Here is a 19,046-nt window from a genome sequence, read left to right on the forward strand (position 1 = left end):
TCAGTGATAGGCAGCATGGTTTTATGCAGGGAAGGTCATGTCTTACAAACCTAATAGAATTATTTGAAGAGGTAACAAAGTTGATTGATGAGGGAAGGGATGTAGATGTCATATACATGGACCTTAGTAAGGCATTTGATAAAGTACCCAATGGTAGGTTGATGAAGAAGGTGAAGTTACAGGGGTCCAGGGTGTTCTAGTTAGATGGATAGAGAACTGGTTGGGCAACAGGAGACAGAGAGTGGTCGTGGAAGGGAGCATCTCAAAATGGAGACCTGTGACCAGTGGTGTCCCACAGGGATCCGTGCTGGGACCACTGCTGTTTGTGATTTACACAAAGGATTTGGAGGAAGGTGTAGGTTGCCTCATTAGCAAGTTTACAGGTGACACTAAGATTGGTGGAGTAGCAGATAGTGAAAGGGACTGTCAGAGAATACAGCAGAATATAGATAGATTGGAGAGTTCATAGAGTCATAGAGATGTACAGCATGGAAACAGACCCTTTGGTCCAACCCGTCCATGCTGACCAAATATTCCAATTCAATCTAGTCCCATCTGTCAGCACCCGGCCCATGTCCCTCCAAACCCTTCCTATTCATATACCCACCCAAATGCCTCTTAAATGCTGTAATTGTACCAGCCTCCACCACATCCCTTGGCAGCTCATTCCATTCACGTACCACCCTCTGCGTGAAAACGTTGCCCCTTAGGTCTCTTTTACATCTTTCCCCTCTCACCCTAAACCTGTGCCCTCTAGTTCTGGACTCCCCGACCCAGGGAACAGACCTTGTCTATTTATCCTATCCATGCCTCTCATAATTTCGTAAACCTCTATAAGGTCACCCCTCAGCCTCCGACACTCCAGGGAAAACAGCCCCAGCCTGTTCAGCCTCTCCTTGTAGCTCAAATCCTCCAACCCTGGCAATATTCTTGTAAATCTTTTCTAAACCCTTTCAAGTTTCACAACATCTTTCTGATAGGAAGAAGACCAGAACTGCAAGCAATATTCCAACAGTGGCCTAACCAATGTCCTGTACAGCTGCAACATGACCTCCCAACTCCTGTACTCAATACTCTGACCAATAAAGGAAAGCATACCAAACACCTTCTTCACTATCCTATCTACCTGCGACTCCACTTTCAAGGAGCTGCAAGGTGATGCGTTTTGGAAGATGCAATTCCAGAGCGAACTATACAATAAATGGAAAAGTCCTGAGGAAAATTGACGTACAGAGAGATCTGGGTGTTCAGGCGCATTGTTCCCTGATGGTGGTAATGCAGGTCAGTGAGTGGTCAAGAAGGCATACGGCATATTTTCCTTTATCAGACGGGATACTGAGTACAAGAGTTGGCAGGTCATGTTACAGAGTTGTATAGGACTTTGGTTCGGCCACATTTGGAATACTGCGTACAGTTCTGGTCACCACATTACCAAAAGGATGTGGATGTTTTGGAAAGGGTGCAGAGGAGGATCACCAGGGTGTTGCCTGGTATGGAGGACGCGAGCTATGAAGACAGGTTGAGTAGATTAGGGTTATTTTCATTGGAAAGAAGGTTGAGGGGGACCTGATTGAGGTCTACAAGGTCATGAGGTGTGTAGACAGGGTGGATAGCAAGAGGCTTTATCCTAGAGTGTGGGACTCGGTTAATAGGGGTCATGAGTTCAAAGTGAGAGGGGAAAAATTTAGGGGAGATATACGTGGAAAGTTCTTCATGCAGAGGGTGGTGGGTGCCTGGAACGCGTTGCTAGGGGAAGTGGTAGAGGCAGGAATGATAGTGTCATTGAGGATGTATCTAGACAGATACATGAATGAGCAGGGAGCAGAGGGATACAGATCCTTAGAAAATAGGCGACAGGTTTAGATGGAGGATCTGGATCGGCACAGGCTCGGAGGGCCAAAGGGCCTGTTCCTGTGCTGTAATGTTCTTTGTCCTTTCCAGCCTCAGCTGTAACCTCTGCTCTGGTGTTCTCGCCCAGTTGAAGTGAATGCTCATGTTGTATTTGCCTTCCAAACTGGCAACTAAACCGACAGGTTAATCTCAGGAGAATCTGGAACTAACACTCTTAAGTCCCTTTGTGCTTCAGAATTCCAAAGCCTTTCCCTGTTTAGTTACAGTCTGTTTCTATTCTTCCTTCCAAAGTGAATACCCTCTCACTTTCCCGCATTGTATTCCACCTGCCACTTCTTTGCCCACTCTCCAAGCCTGTATTAGTCCTTCTACAGCCTCCCCCTGATTCCACACCTACCTGTCCCTCCACCTATCTTTGTCTCATCTGCAAACTTAGCAACACTGTCCTCAGTTCCTTCATCCAGATCCTTAATGTATAAAATGAATAGTTATGGTCCTAACACTGACCCCTGCAGAGCTCCCACTGGTCACCAGCTGCCATCCTGAAAAGACCCCTTTATTCCCTCTCTCTGCCTTCTGCCAGTCAGCTAGTCCTCTCTCCATGCCAGTAACTTGCCCCTAACACCACAGGCTCTTATCTTATTCAGGAGCCTCCTGTACAGTACCTTGACAAAGACTTTTTGGAAATCAGAATAGATCACGGTCCCTGGCTCTCCTTTGTCTAATTTGCTCTTTGCCTCCTGAAAGCATTCTAACAGATTCTCCCAGCATGACCTCCCGTTGATGAAGCCGCGTTAACTCAGCCAATTGTACCACGCACTTCCAAGTATTACCCATTCTCATCCTTAATAATGGACTCGACAAGGGGAGGGTCTGGTCTGGGCAAGGGTGGGTGTGCTTGTCTCTGGGAGTGGGGGAGTGGTCTTGGAGTGGGGAGGGTGGTCTCTGGGGTGGGGGGTTGGGGATTGGGGATTGTTCTCTGGGTGTGGGGGAGTAGTCTCGAAGGTGAGGGATTGTTCTCTGGGGTGGGGCGTGGGGTTGGGGTTGTGGGGGTTGGGGCAGCCGTGGTCTCTGTCTCTCAGTCTAACTCCATCTTATTGTTCTCTTATCCCCAGAACATCTGGGACATTCCCACGTGCTACTGACCACGTTTGATAAGGTACACCATTCAAACTGAGCTCCAGGCTCTGGCCTGGCCTTCCATAGTCATACATTGAGGGAAGCCATTCAGCTCATTGAGCCAACTCCACCATTCAGTCAGGTCATGGTTGATTTGTGGCCTAAGTCCATATGCTTGCCTTGGGTCTGTTTCCCTTGATACTCTGGCTCAATAAAACTTTGTCTATCTCAGATTTATATTTAACAACTGAATTAACATTGACTGCCATTTGAGGAAGAGAGTTCCAAAGCTCCAATACTCTTTGTTTGGAGAAATGGTTTCTAACATCCCGCCTGAATGGCCTGGCATTAATAATTAGAGTCGAGAGTGTGGTGCTGGAAAAGCACAGCAGGTCAGGCAGCATCCGAGTAGCAGGAAAATCGATGTTTCGGGCATAAACCCTTCATCATATTGTCCCCTGGTTCTAGAACCTTCAGCCAGTGGAAATAGTTTATCTACCCAGTCTTTCCCTGTTAATATCCTGAAAATCTCAGTTGGATCACTCATTAATCTGCTATATTCTAGCCCTCAAGTGCCTCATCTCCTCTCATAAACTGAATTCCAAATGTTGGTTCTTTCCTAAAGATGTTGAGTTCTGCTTCATCTTGTTAGCGATGATAGAATTGTTCACAATCTCAGCCACAGGTGGAGCTTGGACTCCATCTGAAACTTTCATTTCACTGACTTCTGGCCACCGTTCAGTTCCTCAAACCTTTGTTCCTTTGACTGTTAATAAGTCAGACCAAGGTGACCCTCTGGATTTACACTGACATTATTGTAGGAATGGCCTCTCTCCTGTCTGAACATGGCATAGAAACATCGAGATAGACAGCGTGGAAACAGACCCTTCGGCGCAACTCATCCATGCTGACCCGATATCCCAACCCAATCTAGTCCCACCTGCCCTCAACTTCCAGCAGATTTAACTTCCTCTGAAGGTGCTCCTTCCCCATCTCCCCACTTCCATCTCTCCTCAGCGCACCCCCCACCACAACCACCAACACTACACCAGCCCCCTCCCCCACCCCGATGCTGACTCACCTCCCCCGTGTGGGGCGAACAGTGTGGGGGTTGGGATGGTATGGGGGTGGGACACTGTGGGGGGTGGGGCACTGTGAGGATGCGGTGTTGGGGTGGGGCAGCGTGGGGGGTGCGGTGGTGTGGGGGTGGGATACTGAGGGTTGGGGTGTGTGTGGTGGGATGGTCTGGGGGTGGTACAGTGTGGGGAGTGGGACAGTGTGAGGGTGGGGCAGTGGGGGTGGCGCAGTGTGTGAGTGGGGCGGTGTTGGCGTGGGACAGAGTGTTGGTAGGGGGGTGTGTAGGGGGAGACAGTGTGGGGGTGGTGTGGTGTGGGGAGTGGGACAGTATGGGGGTGGCGCAGTGTGGAGGTGGGACAGTGTGGGTGTGCGGCAGTGTGAGGGAGGGTTGGTGTGGGGAGTGGGACAGTGTGGGGGGGGAGAGTGAGGGTGGGGTGGTGTGGGTTGTGGGACAGTGTGGAGGTGGGGCAGTGTGGGGGTGTAGCAGTGTGGGGGGGGAGAGTGAGGGTGGGACAGTGTGGAGGTGGGACAGTGTGAGGGTGGGTTGGTGTGGGGAGTGGGTCAGTGTGGGGGGGGCAGTGTGGGGAGTGAGACATTGTGAGGGTGGGGCACTGTGGGTGTGGGGCAATTTGGGATGTTGTGGGTGTGCGGCCCTGTGGGGAGTGACCCTGTGGGGGTGTGGCCAGATGGATGGGTGTGGCCCTATGGGGGTGTGGCCCTGAGGGGTGGGTGTGGTTTGCAGACCGTGCTCACTCTGCCTCGTTGTTGTTGTTGTTGTTTACAGAGTGTGGACGGTAACTGCTCGGTGAAACCTCTCAAACAGAAACAGGTGGTAAGTCTTTTTTCACTCCCCACCCCCTTATCACCTCATCCTCTTACCCCCATCCCCTCACCCCTCACTCCCTTACCACCTCATCTTCTTACCACTCACCCCCTCTGCACCTCACCCTTCATCCCTCACCTCTCACTGCTCACTTCGCTCACTGCTCATGCCTCATCACTCACCCTCTCACTGCTCACCTTTCACCCCTCACCATGTCATCTCTCATCTCTCTCCCTCACCCCCTCACTGCTCTTGACTGCTCTTGTTCTAACTTTCCCTTTAACTTCCTTAAACTCCCAGTTTGTCCCCTCCCCCCGCTACTTAGTTTAAACGTAGCTGTGTTGCAGTAGCAAACCTGCCTGCCAGAATGCTGGTCCCTAACCTATTAAGGTGCAAACCATCTCTCTTGTAGAATTTATGCTTACCACAAAACATACCCCAGTGATCCAAGAATTTAAATCCTTGCTTCCTGCACCAGTTCCCCAGCCACACGTTCAAATCCATTATCTCCCTGTTTCTGGCCTCACCAGCCCGAGGAACTGGAAGCAAACCGGAGATAACCACCCTGGACGTCCTACTTTTCAGCCTTCTTCCTAGTTCTCCAAAGTCCCGCCTCTTCTTCCTGACATCATTTGTGCCGACATGTACCACCACGTCTGGCTCTTCACCTTCAGGAGGTGTGTTACTCACTGCAGGTTTCCCAGCCTCTGATCTACTTTTGTGTTTATGTGGTGAGTCCAGTTGGGTTTCTGGTCAATGGTAACCCCCAGGATGTTGATAGTGGGAGGTTCAGTGATGGTAACACCATTGAATGTCACGGAGTCTGGCAATTGTGTGGCACTCACCCCTAACCCTCCTACCTCTCAACCCTGATCCAATTAAAAGCTGGAACAGGCTTGAGGGGCCTAATCCTGTTTCTATTTCTTGTTGTCTAATGGTCTTACTTTTCCCCCCTGACCCTCTTACTATCTGTGGATATACACTCACTGTTTACAGTAGGATTCTATTCATTCCAATCTCTTCCTGTGTCTTTCCCCCAGGTTGATGGGGTCAGTTACCTGCTGCAAGAGATTTATGGAATTGAAAATAAGTATAACTCGCAGCAATCGAAGGTGGGAACCGGGAAACTTTCACATTTATGGAGGAAGGGTCTGGAGGATGACTTTACTGTGTGGGGGGTTTACTCTGGGGGGTGTTTATTGGAGGGGGGTGTACTGTGGGGGGGGGGTTTATTGGGGGGGTGTATTGTGGGGGGTTTACTGTTGGGGAGGTTTTACTGTGGGGGGGGTTTACTGTGGGGGTTTGTACTATGGGGGGATTTATTGTGGGAGTGTTTACTGTGGGGGGGTTTATTGGGGGTGTGTACTGTGGGGGAGGTTTTACTGTGGGGGAGGTTTTACTGTGAGGGGGAGGGTTTACTGTGGGGAGGGAGGTGTTACTGTGGGGGGTTTACTGTGGAGGTGTGGGTATACCGCGGGGGCTAGGTTTAATGTGGAGCAGATGGGTTTACCATGGAGGAGTGGTTTTACTGCGGGGGATGGTTTTACCTTGGGGGGGGGGGGCAGGGGTTTACTGCAGGACGTGGGTTTATAGTGGGGTATGGGGTCACTGCCGGGGGGGCAGGGTTTGGGGCTAAGGGGATAATTTGTTTCTCTTCTGTCCCACTCTCCCTTCCAGACCTGACCCCCTCCCCAGTCTCCCCTCCTCTTCCCCCCCCCCGCCTCTCTGGGGTGTCCCCTTGCTCAGTGCTGCTCTCGGTCTCTCTCTGTCTGCCCTCGGTGTCTAGGTCCCAGCCGATGAGCTGAGTGATAACAGTGCGGAGTGTGTCGTTTGTCTGTCTGATGTCCGGGACACCCTTATCCTACCCTGTCGTCATCTGTGTCTCTGCAATGCCTGTGCTGACACCCTCCGATACCAAGCCAACAACTGCCCAATCTGCCGGCTCCGTAAGATCACCTGTGTAACCGCTTAGTAACCAGTGTAACCGCTTATTAACCAGTGTGACCACTTAGTAACCCGTGCAACTGCTTAGTAACCTGTGTGCTAATTTGTAACCGCTTTGTAACCAATGTAACCATTTAATAACCAGTTTAACTGCTTAGTAACCTGCATGACCACTTAGTAACCAATGTGACCTCTCAATAACAATAACCAGTCTACTCTGCTAGTAACCACTGTGTCCCACTAGTTACCAGTATGACCACTCAGTAACCAGAGTTCCTTCTCTCATAACCAATATGCCCCCAACTACAGTAACTAGTGTAGCCCTCTAGTAACCAGTGTGCCCCACTAGTTACCACTGTGACCAACAATACCAGTGTGCACCACCATGCCGTGGCCCAAGCCAAGCTCCTGCAGTACAGATACAACAATGGCATCTACCCGACAATGGGGAAATTGCCCAGGTATGTCCTGTACACAAAACGCAGGACAAAGCAACCCACTTGACGTGTACCACATCCACAAACGTTCCCTCCCTCCCCCATCGGCGCTCAGTAGCAGCAGTGTGTACTATCTACAAGATGCACTGCAGAAATTCACCAAAGATCCTCAAACCGCATCTTTCAAACCCATAACTCCTTCCATTTAGAAGAACAAGGGCAGCAGGTACATTGGAACCCCACCCCCTGCAAGTTCCCCTCCGAGCCCCTCACCATCCTGACTTGGAAATATATCGCCGTTCCTTCAGTGTCACTGGGTCAGAATCCTGGAATTCCCTCCCTAAGGGACATTGTGGGTCAACCCACAGCACATGGACTGCAGCGGGTCAAGAAGGCAGCTCACCCCTACCTTCTCAAGGGGCAACTAGGGACAGTAATGACTCATAGCTAGTGACACCCACATCATATGAATTAATAAAACACAAAGAGTGCTCTCCCCTCGGTTTGTTTCTCTCTGGTCTGTCGCAGTTTAAGGAGTGTCACTGGGATTGTGTTCTCGGGGGTAGTGAGTGTTGATGTGAAGAGGAAATGGGGTGGAGTGAGCCACAGGGGTAACATTACTGGTGTGTGTGTGTGTGTGTGTGTGTGTGTGTGTGTGTGTGTGTGTGTGTGTGTGTGTGTGTGTGTGTGTGTGTGTGTGTGTCTTTCTCTATCTCACTGTCTCAATCTCTCTCTGTCTCTCGCGCTCTCTCTCTCTCTTTCTCTCTTTCTCTCTGTCTCTCTGTGTCCCTTTCTGTCTGTCGTGCAGCATTCCGTGCTCTCCTGCAAATCCGGGCGATGAGGAAGAAACTGGATCCTCTGACACCGAGTGGCTACAACCCTATCATCACATCGCAGCTAGCTGAGACCGATGATCATCCGGTGGGTGGCAGGAGAGAGCCAGGGACAGATCCATCCTCCTGGTCACTTCTGAGATCCTTGTGGAGTGGGAGTGGGGGTGGGGGGGAGCGGGGTGGGGGGTGAGCGGGGTATGGGGGGGAGTGGGGGGTGAGCGGGGTATGGGGGGGAGTGGGGGTGGGGGGGAGCGGGGTATGGGGGGGAGTGGGGGTGGGGGGGGGGAGCGGGGGTGGTGTGGGGATGGGGTCCTGTCTGTGAGCACCTGCAAGCCTTAGATGAATCTGCGATGATAGGGGATTGAAATTAATCTCAATGATAACGGATAAAGGATCAATTTAAAAGTTATTATTGAAATAATTATTAGTCATGATGAAAATAATGAATATTACCAGCAATTCCAGTGCCATTAGTGGGAGCCCTGGGTATGAATGACTGTGACACCGCAGTTTCCGATTGGCAGTAGACACTGCTTGCTCCTGATTAGATCCTGGCGTCTGACGGTGGGTCAGCTCCATGGTATTGAGGTCATGCCAGTTTCCCTCCCATTGCAGAGGTGACGGGGGGAATCCTACTGCCTCACTAACTCGCTAGCACTGTGACTAAAGCCTGACCATTCTGTTTATTTCTGTACCTACAGAACACAGACTGAGCTGCTAATTATTCCCATGGTTTTCTGTTTGGTCCCAGATTCCCAGCAGTACGTGCAGTATTTTACTGTTGGATTGGTTTTTGTCAGTGCTAGTAAATGTGACTAACCTCCTTTCTCCAGGCTTCTGATCATATCCCTGTGGGCTATGAGGTCGTTTCACTGCTTGAAGCTTTGAACGGACCCCTCACTCCTTCACCTTCAGCTCCTCCCATTCACCGGGTTAGAGATGGCCTCACACCCAGTCCCTTACCTACCATTGGACCTGATGGACGAACACTTCCTGTGCACACTTTGTCTCCATTGGACAGAGTTTGTGACAACACCAACCAAGGCTTCAAGCTGAAGAAAAGCTCTTCCAAGTAAGAAAAGCTCTCGCCGCTGACAAAACGCAGTCTCACTCTCTGTCTCTCTATCACACTCTCTGTTTCTGTCTGGGTCTCTCTCTCTCTCTCTCTCTCTCTTACTCAGTCTTTCATTCTTTCTCTCTCTCTCTCTCTGTCTCTCACTGTCACTTTGCTAACAGGATTCACTCTTTCCCTCAAGGTCAGTCTCACGCAGCTCGTCCATTCTTCATGAGGAAGATGAAGAGAAGTCATTCAGTGACGGGGAGATAGTGTCCCCCATAAAACAGAACAATCAGGAGATTGAGGTCAGTTCCCAGTGACCTGCGGTAAGATTAATGCACTCTGTCAGCTTCTGATGCCATGCTCTTTAACAGCACTGCCAGCTCACTGTGGGGTTGGAGGGCAAACCACTGCCTGCTCTAACTAGAAAAGACTCTTGTAACAGGAACTAGTTCATTATACATTTCACCGAGCTTTGGAGGGGAGTGTACCATTGCTCTGATCCCATATTACACAGGACACAACATGGTCAGTTAAATACCTCAGTGATATCATCTCGAAAACAACAGGATCCAGCAACCAAGTCTCCTCATGGCAAAGCCTACTCAGTGAAAATGCAATCATTAGATAATTTACAGTCAGCAGATAGAAGCATAAATGCTTATCCCGATAAAGATTCCCAACACACACACACACACACACACACCAGCACACACACCCCAACACACATACCCGGACACACACAGACACCGACACACACATATACACACCCGGACACACACTGACACACACACCCATACCCGACACACGCACACCCGGACACACATACACCTCAACGCGTGCACGCACGCGCGCGCACACACACATACCCTGACACACACACTCCAACACATACGCACACACACACATACCCTGACTCACACACACACACACACACACACACACACCCTGACACACATCAGGAAAAGAGAAAGCTACTTGATCTTCCTGGAGTGGTTGGCTTCCTGGTTAAAAAAAAAGAACCCATTTGTCAATATGTTGTTTTGAAGGCAAAGGATAAAATTCAGGATGTTCTGAATCAGTTGCTCGGATGTTCTGGCAGGTATAGTCAAGTCAGTAATCTCACATGGCTGTCTCTGAAATCCAGCAAACAGCTTGTTCCAAGATACAATCTGGAGGTGTTCCTTTTGTCACTTCCAATAGAACAGCAAATTTCACCCTGAAATGAACAAGAGCTTTATTTTCAGAAATGAGCAGCTTGTTCTTAGCAGCCCTTCCTCTAACACTGCTCAAAAAACACCTCCCTCCCCCAGCCCGTCCCTGTTCAATAAAACACCTCCCTCCCCCAGCCCGTCCCTGTTCAATAAAACACCTCCCTCCCCCAGCCCGCCCCTGTTCAATAAAACACCTCCCTCCCCCAGCCCGTCCCTGTTCAATAAAACACCTCCCTCCCACAGCCCGTCCCTGTACAATAAAACACCTCCCTCCCCCAGCCCGTCCCTGTACAATAAAACACCTCCCTCCCCCAGCCCGTCCCTTTTCAATAAAACACCACCCTCCCTCCCTCAGCCCGACACTGTTCAATAAAACATCACCCTTGCTCAGCCCGTCCCTGTTCAAAAAACCATCACCCACCCTCAGCCCGTCCCCGTTCAACAAAACGCCACCCTCCCTCCCTCAGCCCGTACCTGTTCAATAAAACACCACCCACACCCAGCCCGTCCCTGTTCAATAAAACACCACTCTCCCTCAGCCCGTCCCTGTCCAATAAAACACCACCCTCCCTCAGCCCGTCCCTGTTCAATAAAACACCACCCTCCCCCAGCCCGTCCCTGTTCAATAAAACACCACCCTCCCTCCCCCAGTCCGTCCCTGTTCAATAAAACACCACCCTCCCTCAGCCCGTCCCTTTTCAATAAAACACCACCCTCCCACCCTCAGCCCGTCCCTGTTCAATAAAACACCACCCTCCCTCCCTCAGCCCGTCCCTGTTCAATAAAACACCACCCTCCCTCCCTCAGCCCGTCACTGTCCAATAAAACACCACCCTCCCTCAGCCAGTCCCTGTTCAATAAAACACCACTCTCCCTCCCTCAGCCCGTCACTGTCCAATAAAACACCACCCTCCCTCAGCCCGTCCCCGTTCAATAAAACACCACCCTCCCTCCCCCAGTCCGTCCCTATTCAATAAAACACCACCCTCCCTCCCCCAGCCCATCCCTGTTCAATAAAACACCACCCTCCCTCCCCCAGTCCGTCCCTGTTCAATAAAACACCACCCTCCCTCCCCCAGCCCGTCCCTGTTCAATAAAACACCTCCCTCCCCCAGCCCGCCCCTGTTCAATAAAACACCTCCCTCCCCCAGCCCGTCCCTGTTCAATAAAACACCTCCCTCCCACAGCCCGTCCCTGTACAATAAAACACCTCCCTCCCCCAGCCCGTCCCTGTACAATAAAACACCTCCCTCCCCCAGCCCGTCCCTTTTCAATAAAACACCACCCTCCCTCCCTCAGCCCGACACTGTTCAATAAAACATCACCCTTGCTCAGCCCGTCCCTGTTCAAAAAACCATCACCCACCCTCAGCCCGTCCCCGTTCAACAAAACGCCACCCTCCCTCCCTCAGCCCGTACCTGTTCAATAAAACACCACCCACACCCAGCCCGTCCCTGTTCAATAAAACACCACTCTCCCTCAGCCCGTCCCTGTCCAATAAAACACCACCCTCCCTCAGCCCGTCCCTGTTCAATAAAACACCACCCTCCCCCAGCCCGTCCCTGTTCAATAAAACACCACCCTCCCTCCCCCAGTCCGTCCCTGTTCAATAAAACACCACCCTCCCTCAGCCCGTCCCTTTTCAATAAAACACCACCCTCCCACCCTCAGCCCGTCCCTGTTCAATAAAACACCACCCTCCCTCCCTCAGCCCGTCCCTGTTCAATAAAACACCACCCTCCCTCCCTCAGCCCGTCACTGTCCAATAAAACACCACCCTCCCTCAGCCAGTCCCTGTTCAATAAAACACCACCATCCCTCCCTCAGCCCGTCCCCGTTCAATAAAACACCACCCTCCCTCAGCCCGTCCCTGTTCAATAAAACACCGCCCTCCCTCCCCCAGCCCATCCCTGTCCAATAAAACACCACCCACCCTCAGCCCGTCCCTGTTCAATAAAACACCACCCTCCCTCCCCCAGCCCATCCCTGTCCAATAAAACACCACCCTCCCCCAGCCCGTCCCTGTTCAATAAAACACCTCCCTCCCACAGCCCGTCCCTGTTCAATAAAACACCACCATCCCTCCCTCAGCCCGTCCCCGTTCAATAAAACACCACCCTCCCTCCCTCAGTCCGTCCCCGTTCAATAAAACACCACCCTCCCTCCCTCAGCCCGTCCCTGTTCAATAAAACACCGCCCTCCCTCCCCCAGCCCATCCCTGTCCAATAAAACACCACCCACCCTCAGCCCGTCCCTGTTCAATAAAACACCACCCTCCCTCCCCCAGCCCATCCCTGTCCAATAAAACACCACCCTCCCCCAGCCCGTCCCTGTTCAATAAAACACCTCCCTCCCACAGCCCGTCCCTGTTCAATAAAACACCACCATCCCTCCCTCAGCCCGTCCCCGTTCAATAAAACACCACCCTCCCTCCCTCAGCCCGTCCCCGTTCAATAAAACACCACCCTCCCTCCCCCAGCCCGTCCCTGTTCAATAAAACACCACCCGCCCTCCCTCAGCCCGTCCCCGTTCAATAAAACACCACCCTCCCTCAGCCCGTCCCTGTTCAATAAAACACCACCCTCTCTCCCCCCCAGCCCGTCCCTGTTCAATAAAACACCACCCTCCCTCCCCCAGTCCATCCCTGTTCAATAAAACACCACCCTCCCTCCCTCAGCCCGTCCCTGTTCAATAAAACACCACCCTCCCTCCCTCAGCCCGTCCCCGTTCAATAAAACACCACCCTCCCTCCCTCAGCCCTACCCTGTTCAATAAAACACCACCCTCCCTCCCTCAGCCCGTCCCTGTTCAATAAAACACCACCCTCCCTCAGCCCGTCCCCGTTCAATAAAACACCACCCTCCCTCCCTCAGCCCGTCCCCGTTCAATAAAACACCACCCTCCCTCCCCCAGCCCGTCCCTGTTCAATAAAACACCACCCTCCCTCCCTCAGCCCGTCCCTGTTCAGTAAAACACCACCCTCCCTCCCCCAGCCCGTCCCTGTTCAATAAAACACCACCCTCCCTCCCTCAGCCCGTCCCTGTTCAATAAAACACCACGCTCCCCCAGCCCATCCCTGTTCAATAAAACACCACCGTCCCTCCCTCAGCCCGTCCCTGTTCAATAAAACACCACCCGCCCTCAGCCCGTCCCCGTTCAATAAAAGACCACCCACCCTCAGCCCGTCCCTGTTCAATAAAACACCACCCCCCCTCCCCCAGCCCGTCCCTGTTCAATAAAACGCTTCCCTCCCTCCCCCAGCCCGTCCCTGTTCAATAAAACACCACCTTCTCCCAGCCCGTCCCTGTCCAATAAAACACAACCCTCCCTCCCTCAGCCCGTCCCTGTCCAATAAAACACAACCCTCCCTCCCTCAGCCCGTCCCTGTTCAATAAAACACCACCCTCCCTCCCCCAGCCCGTCCCTGTTCAATAAAACACCACCCTCCCTCAGCCCGTCCCTGTTCAATAAAACACCACCCTCCCTCCCTGAGCCCGTCCCTGTTCAGAAGCTGGGTCCATATCAAAGCACAGATGTCCCACCAGTTGAGTGATACTAAGAAAAATGTATTTTTAAATGAAATCTCCAATGTACACAGTACCCTCTCAATGAGCTCTATTTAAATAAACATTCCAGGTATATCCACGTAACTTGAAATAAAGTTATTTTTCACAATCCTTCACAGTCTTAGTACTTGAAGGAATATTGGCTCAGATGTCCCGAGGAGTAGCCATGACAGTAGGAATGTAATTTTGTTCACGTACGGACTCTCGGCTAATCCTCCCGGAGCCGCTGTGGTATCAGCACAGTGCAGGAGGCTGGGGACATTTGGCACTCCTCAGTTTTAACCCTTTCACATCCAAAAACAAATTTAAACATGGGCCACTTTAACCCAGAGTAAAGACAGTGATCCTGACTAAAGGACTTGTCTTTTGGAGAGAGTTTAGCAGGGAGTTGAAAGGGGAGTTAAGCTTGTTCCATTTGAGTGTCTCAGATACACGTTCCCTGAGCTGGGCCTTTTGTTACTCAGGATTCGAGTGCTACTCCTGAGAGTGAGAATGTGACCCTGTCATCATCGGGAGCTGTCGACCAATCTTCGTGTACCGGCACACCACTGTCCTCCACCATTACATCACCCGAAGGTAATCCAACCCAACTCCCCCTGCTCTACAACATTTGTAGAGCCACTGCAAGGGTTCAGGACTGGCAGAAGGTAGGCAAGGCAGCTGTGGAGTGGGCTTAAGGTACTTTCCAAAAGATATAAATAGGTGAGTGGGGAAAGATATAGCAAAAAGAGTATAACGTGGGAAAATGTGACATTTTTGGCTGAATAAGTAAAGAGGAAGCAGTGTATTTAAACAGTGAGAGGGCGCAGAGTCTCGGAGGGGGGTTCGATTGCATAAATCACTGAAGGTTAGTCTGCAGATCCAGTAACTCATCACGAAAGCAAAGTGAATGTAATGTTTTATTGTGAGGGGGATTGAGAAGGGTGGTTCTGCTCCAGTTAAAGAGGGCACTGGTGGACTGAGTACAGTACAGATCAGTGTCACGACAGATGAATCTTGACATACAGGAAGCAATTCAGTGAAGGTTCACTCAACAAATCCCTGTGATGAGAGGTTGCTGTTCTTGCTGCATTTTATCTACTGCAGTTCAGAAGAGTCAGACCCAATTGGGGGTGAGAGATGGGAATGGGTGGGGGTTACAGGAGGGGGAGCTGGGGGATGATTATTGGGGTGGGAGGAATGGGTCACAGCATATGAAGGTGGCAATGAGAAGCTGCCCTGCCTACTGTTGGATAAAGGTTGTTTGTTTGTCCCATTCACACGTGCATACAGAGTCAGCTGAAATCAGTGTCCATTTCAGAGACGCCCCCTCCCTCGCCATCCGTGCCCCGAAAGCACATGTGAACGTCTGTCCTGGGTCTCAGACAATAGTCTGCATTCACAGTCAGAGCCCCTGAGGAAGAGGGAGTCTGTATACCTGAGGATTCACTCCCAAAATACCATTCCCAATCGTTCTCTCCCAATTAAGCAGAATCCCAAGGCATTTTATTCTTATATAAGAAGCAAGAGAGTAACAAAAAATGGGTTGGTCCACGAAAGGACAATGAGGGAAGGCTGTGTATTGGACCTGAGAGAATGGGTGAGATTCTGAATGATTACTTTGCATCAGTGTTCACTGAGGAGAGGGACATGATGAATGTTGAGATTAGAGATAGAAGTTTGTTTACTCTGGATCACGTTGACGTAAGGAGGGAAGGTGTGTTGGGTAGGCTAAAGGATATTAGGGTGGACAAATCCCCAGGACTGGATGGGATCTATCCCGAGTTTTTGAGGGAGGCGAGAGAGGAAACAGCTGGGGCCCTGACAGATATCTTTGTGGCATCCTTAATTACAGGTGAAGTGCTGAAGGGCTGGAGAGTTGCTAATGTTGTCCCTTGTACAAGAAGGGTAGTAGGGATATTCCAGGTAACTACAGATCAGTGAGCCTGATGTTGGCGGTGGGAAAGTTGCTGCAGAAGGTACTGAGGGATATTTGGAAAAGAATGGGCTTATCAGTGATAGACAACATGGTTTTGTGCGGGGGAGATTGTGACTTCCCAACTTAATAGAGTTCTTTGAGGAAGTGACCAAGTTGATAGATGAAGGAAGGGCTGTTGATGTCATATACATGGACTTTAGTAAGGGGTTTGATAAGGTTCCCCACAGTAAACTAATGGAGAAAGTGAAGTCACATGGTGTGCAGGGTGTTCTAGCTAGGAGGATAAAGAACTGGTTGAGCAACAGGAGACAGAGAGTAGTAGCTGAAGGGAGTTTCTTGAAATGGAGAAAGGTGCCCAGTGGGTGTCTCACAGGGGTCAGTGCTGGGGCCACTGTTGTTTGTGATATACATAAATGATCTGGAAGAGGGCACTGTTGGTATGATCAGCAAGTTTGCAGATGACACGAAGATTGGTGGAGTAGAAGATTGGGCGGCACGGTGGCACAGTGGTTAGCACTGCTGCCTCACAGCGCCAGAGACTCGGGTTCAATTCCCACCTGAGGTGACTGACTGTGTGGAGTTTGCACGTTCTCCCCGTGTCTGCGTGGGTTTCCTCCGGGTGCTCCGGTTTCCTCCCACAGTCCAAAGGTGTGCGGGTCAGGTGAATTGGCCACGCTAAATTGCCCGTAGTGTGAGGTAAGGGGCAAATGTAGGGGTATGGGTGGGTTGCACTTCGTCGGGTCAGTGTGGACTTGTTGGGCCGAAGGGCCTGTTTCCACACTAAGTAATCTAAAGTAATCTAATCTAAAAATAAGGGACTGTCAGAGAACACAGGAGGATACAGATAGACTGGAGAGTTGGGTGGAGAAGTGGCAGATGTTTCAATCCAGGCAAATGTGAGGTGATGCATTTGTGAAGTCTAATTCTAGAGTGAACTATACTGTAAATGGAAGAGCCTTGGGAAAAGTTGATGAGCAGAGAGATCTGGGAGTGCAGGTCCATTGTACCCTGAAGGTGGCTGCACAGGTGGATAGAGTGGTCAAGAAGGCATATAGTATGCTTGCCTTCATTGGACGGGGTATTGAGTATAAGAGCTGGTAAGTCATGTTAACATTGTACAAGACATTGGTTTGGCTGCATTTAGAATACTGTGTACAGTTCTGGTTGCCACAGTTCAGGATGTGGACGCTTTGGAGAGGGTGCAGAGAAGGTTTACGAGGATGTTGCCTGGTATGGAGGGTGCTAGCTATGAAGAGAGGTTGAGTAGGTTAGGTTTATTTTCATTAGAAAAAAGGAGATTGAGGGGAGACCTGACTGAGGTTTATAAAATCATGAAGGGTATAGACAGGGTGGATAGAGATAAGCTTTTTCCCAGGGTGAAGGATTCAATAATGAGAGGTCACGCTTTCAAGGTGAGAGGTGGAAAGTTTAAGGGGGATACATGCAGCAAGTACTTCACACAGAGGGTGGGGGGTGCCCGGAACGCGTTGCCAGCAGAGGTAGTGGAGGCAGGCACAGTAGATTCATTTAAGATGTGTCTGGACAGATGCATGAGTAGGTGGGGAGCAGAGGGATATAGATGCTTAGGAATTGGGTGACAGGTTTAGACAGTGGATTTGGATTGGCTCAGGCTTGGAGGGCCGAAGGGCCTGTTCCTGGGCTGTAATTTTTATTTTGTGTATACAGAGTATCTCAATCCCCCACCCCACAGTGTACACAGAGTACTTCCCCACCCCCACCCCCCAGTTACAGTGTATCTCCCTACCCATCCCCAGTGTACACAGAGTATCTCCCCCCCGCAGTGTATACAGAGTATCTCCCCCCCCAGTGTATACAGAGTATCTCCCCCCCCAGTGTACACAGAGTATCTCTCCCCCCAGTGTACACAGAGTATCTCCATATCTCCCCCCCACCCCCCACCCCCACCCCCACATGGTGACCCTGTTCCTACCCTCGATGGCCAGGCCTTGATGGTTGTGTTTCTGAATATTTCCTTTGCTCTGAGTGTCTTGATCCTGCACTGTCTCTGCCTGTGTCTGTTTCTCTCTATCTCACCATCTCTCTCCTCTCCTTCCCTCTCTTTTCTCCCCCTTTGTTCTCTCCGTGTCTCTCAGATGGCAGCAGCAGTCTGGTGCAGTCAGTGATGTCAATGGCATCCTCTCAGCTGAGCACAGACACCATCTCCTCGATGTCTGGCTCCTACCAGGCCCCTGGTCCTGATGGTCTGTTGGAGGGTGTTTCTGAAGAGCGTCTGACCCTGCCGGCCACACAGGAGGAAGATGAGGAGCTGAAGGTGAGACTTTGGCTATCGCTCCCGAGGTCTGTAATTCACACAATCTCGACAGTGCAGCAAGAGGCCATTCGGCCCATCCTGCTGCACTGGCTCTTCTAACAGGGCCACTCTCCTCCCTTTCCCTAATATCCCTGCCTTTTAATTCCACATAACCATCCTGTCTCCTTCTGACTGTCTCACTTGAACCTGCCTCCACCACATTTCCTGGCAGGGTCTTCCAGACCCTAACAATTCGCTGAATGAGAATGTTTTATCTTCATTGGCAGCTTGCTTCATTTACGGATCACTTTAACTCTGGACCCTCACCTTCTGGTTCCTGGTTCCTCAGTGGGAACCTATCCACTGTATCCAGTCCCCGTTCACCAGTGAAAATCCACTCCTGGTGTTCTTGCCTGTCAGTAATTACCCTTAAACCACTGACTGGCTCAGGCCATATTGGAGTCCCCCACATTGCTGCCAGTCTGGAGTCACGTGTAGGCGAGGCCGAGTAATGACAGCAGTTTCCTTCTCTAAAGCCCCCCAACAGACTTTAACAAAAATCCCCCAACAGTGCCAGAGCCACAGCACTGAGCCTGACAGTCATTTCAATTCCAGATTTCACTCAGTGGGCTTGTGTTGGACAGTAACCCTGTGGGAATTGAAGCTGTATCCCCAGGACGTCAGCTGCTGCTCTGGGTCACTAAACCAGTGACAATCCCACTGCAACACTACCACCCCGCTCCTGTGGGGGATCTGACACTGTCCCTGTCAGGTATTAGCCTGCAAAATTATGGGACTGTGTTTGGGATGGTGTCTGGCAGTGTGGGACTGTGTCACTGTGGGTCTGTGTTTGGGGGGGTGTCAGTGTGGGACTGTGTTTGGGAGGGTGTGTGTTTGGGGGGGTGTATATCAGTGTGGTTCTGTGTTGGGGGGGT

General features: G+C 51.1%; 1 protein-coding gene across 2 annotated transcripts in view; it reads left to right on the plus strand.

The window, feature by feature from the left end:
- The window catches only part of rnf157 (ring finger protein 157), a 77,035-nt gene that overhangs the window by 36,496 nt on the left and 21,493 nt on the right, over window positions 1–19,046 (plus strand). For both annotated transcript variants that reach the window (XM_060844647.1, XM_060844648.1), the window contains exons 7-15: window positions 2,967–3,010; window positions 4,832–4,879; window positions 5,911–5,982; window positions 6,657–6,816; window positions 8,060–8,172; window positions 8,918–9,156; window positions 9,341–9,446; window positions 14,386–14,497; window positions 17,954–18,132. In XM_060844647.1, coding sequence (XP_060700630.1) covers window positions 2,967–3,010; window positions 4,832–4,879; window positions 5,911–5,982; window positions 6,657–6,816; window positions 8,060–8,172; window positions 8,918–9,156; window positions 9,341–9,446; window positions 14,386–14,497; window positions 17,954–18,132 — 1,073 coding nt within the window. The remainder of the gene's footprint in view (window positions 1–2,966; window positions 3,011–4,831; window positions 4,880–5,910; window positions 5,983–6,656; window positions 6,817–8,059; window positions 8,173–8,917; window positions 9,157–9,340; window positions 9,447–14,385; window positions 14,498–17,953; window positions 18,133–19,046) is intronic.

This window comes from Hemiscyllium ocellatum, chromosome 25, assembly GCF_020745735.1.
Source record: "Hemiscyllium ocellatum isolate sHemOce1 chromosome 25, sHemOce1.pat.X.cur, whole genome shotgun sequence".
NCBI lineage: Eukaryota > Metazoa > Chordata > Chondrichthyes > Orectolobiformes > Hemiscylliidae > Hemiscyllium > Hemiscyllium ocellatum.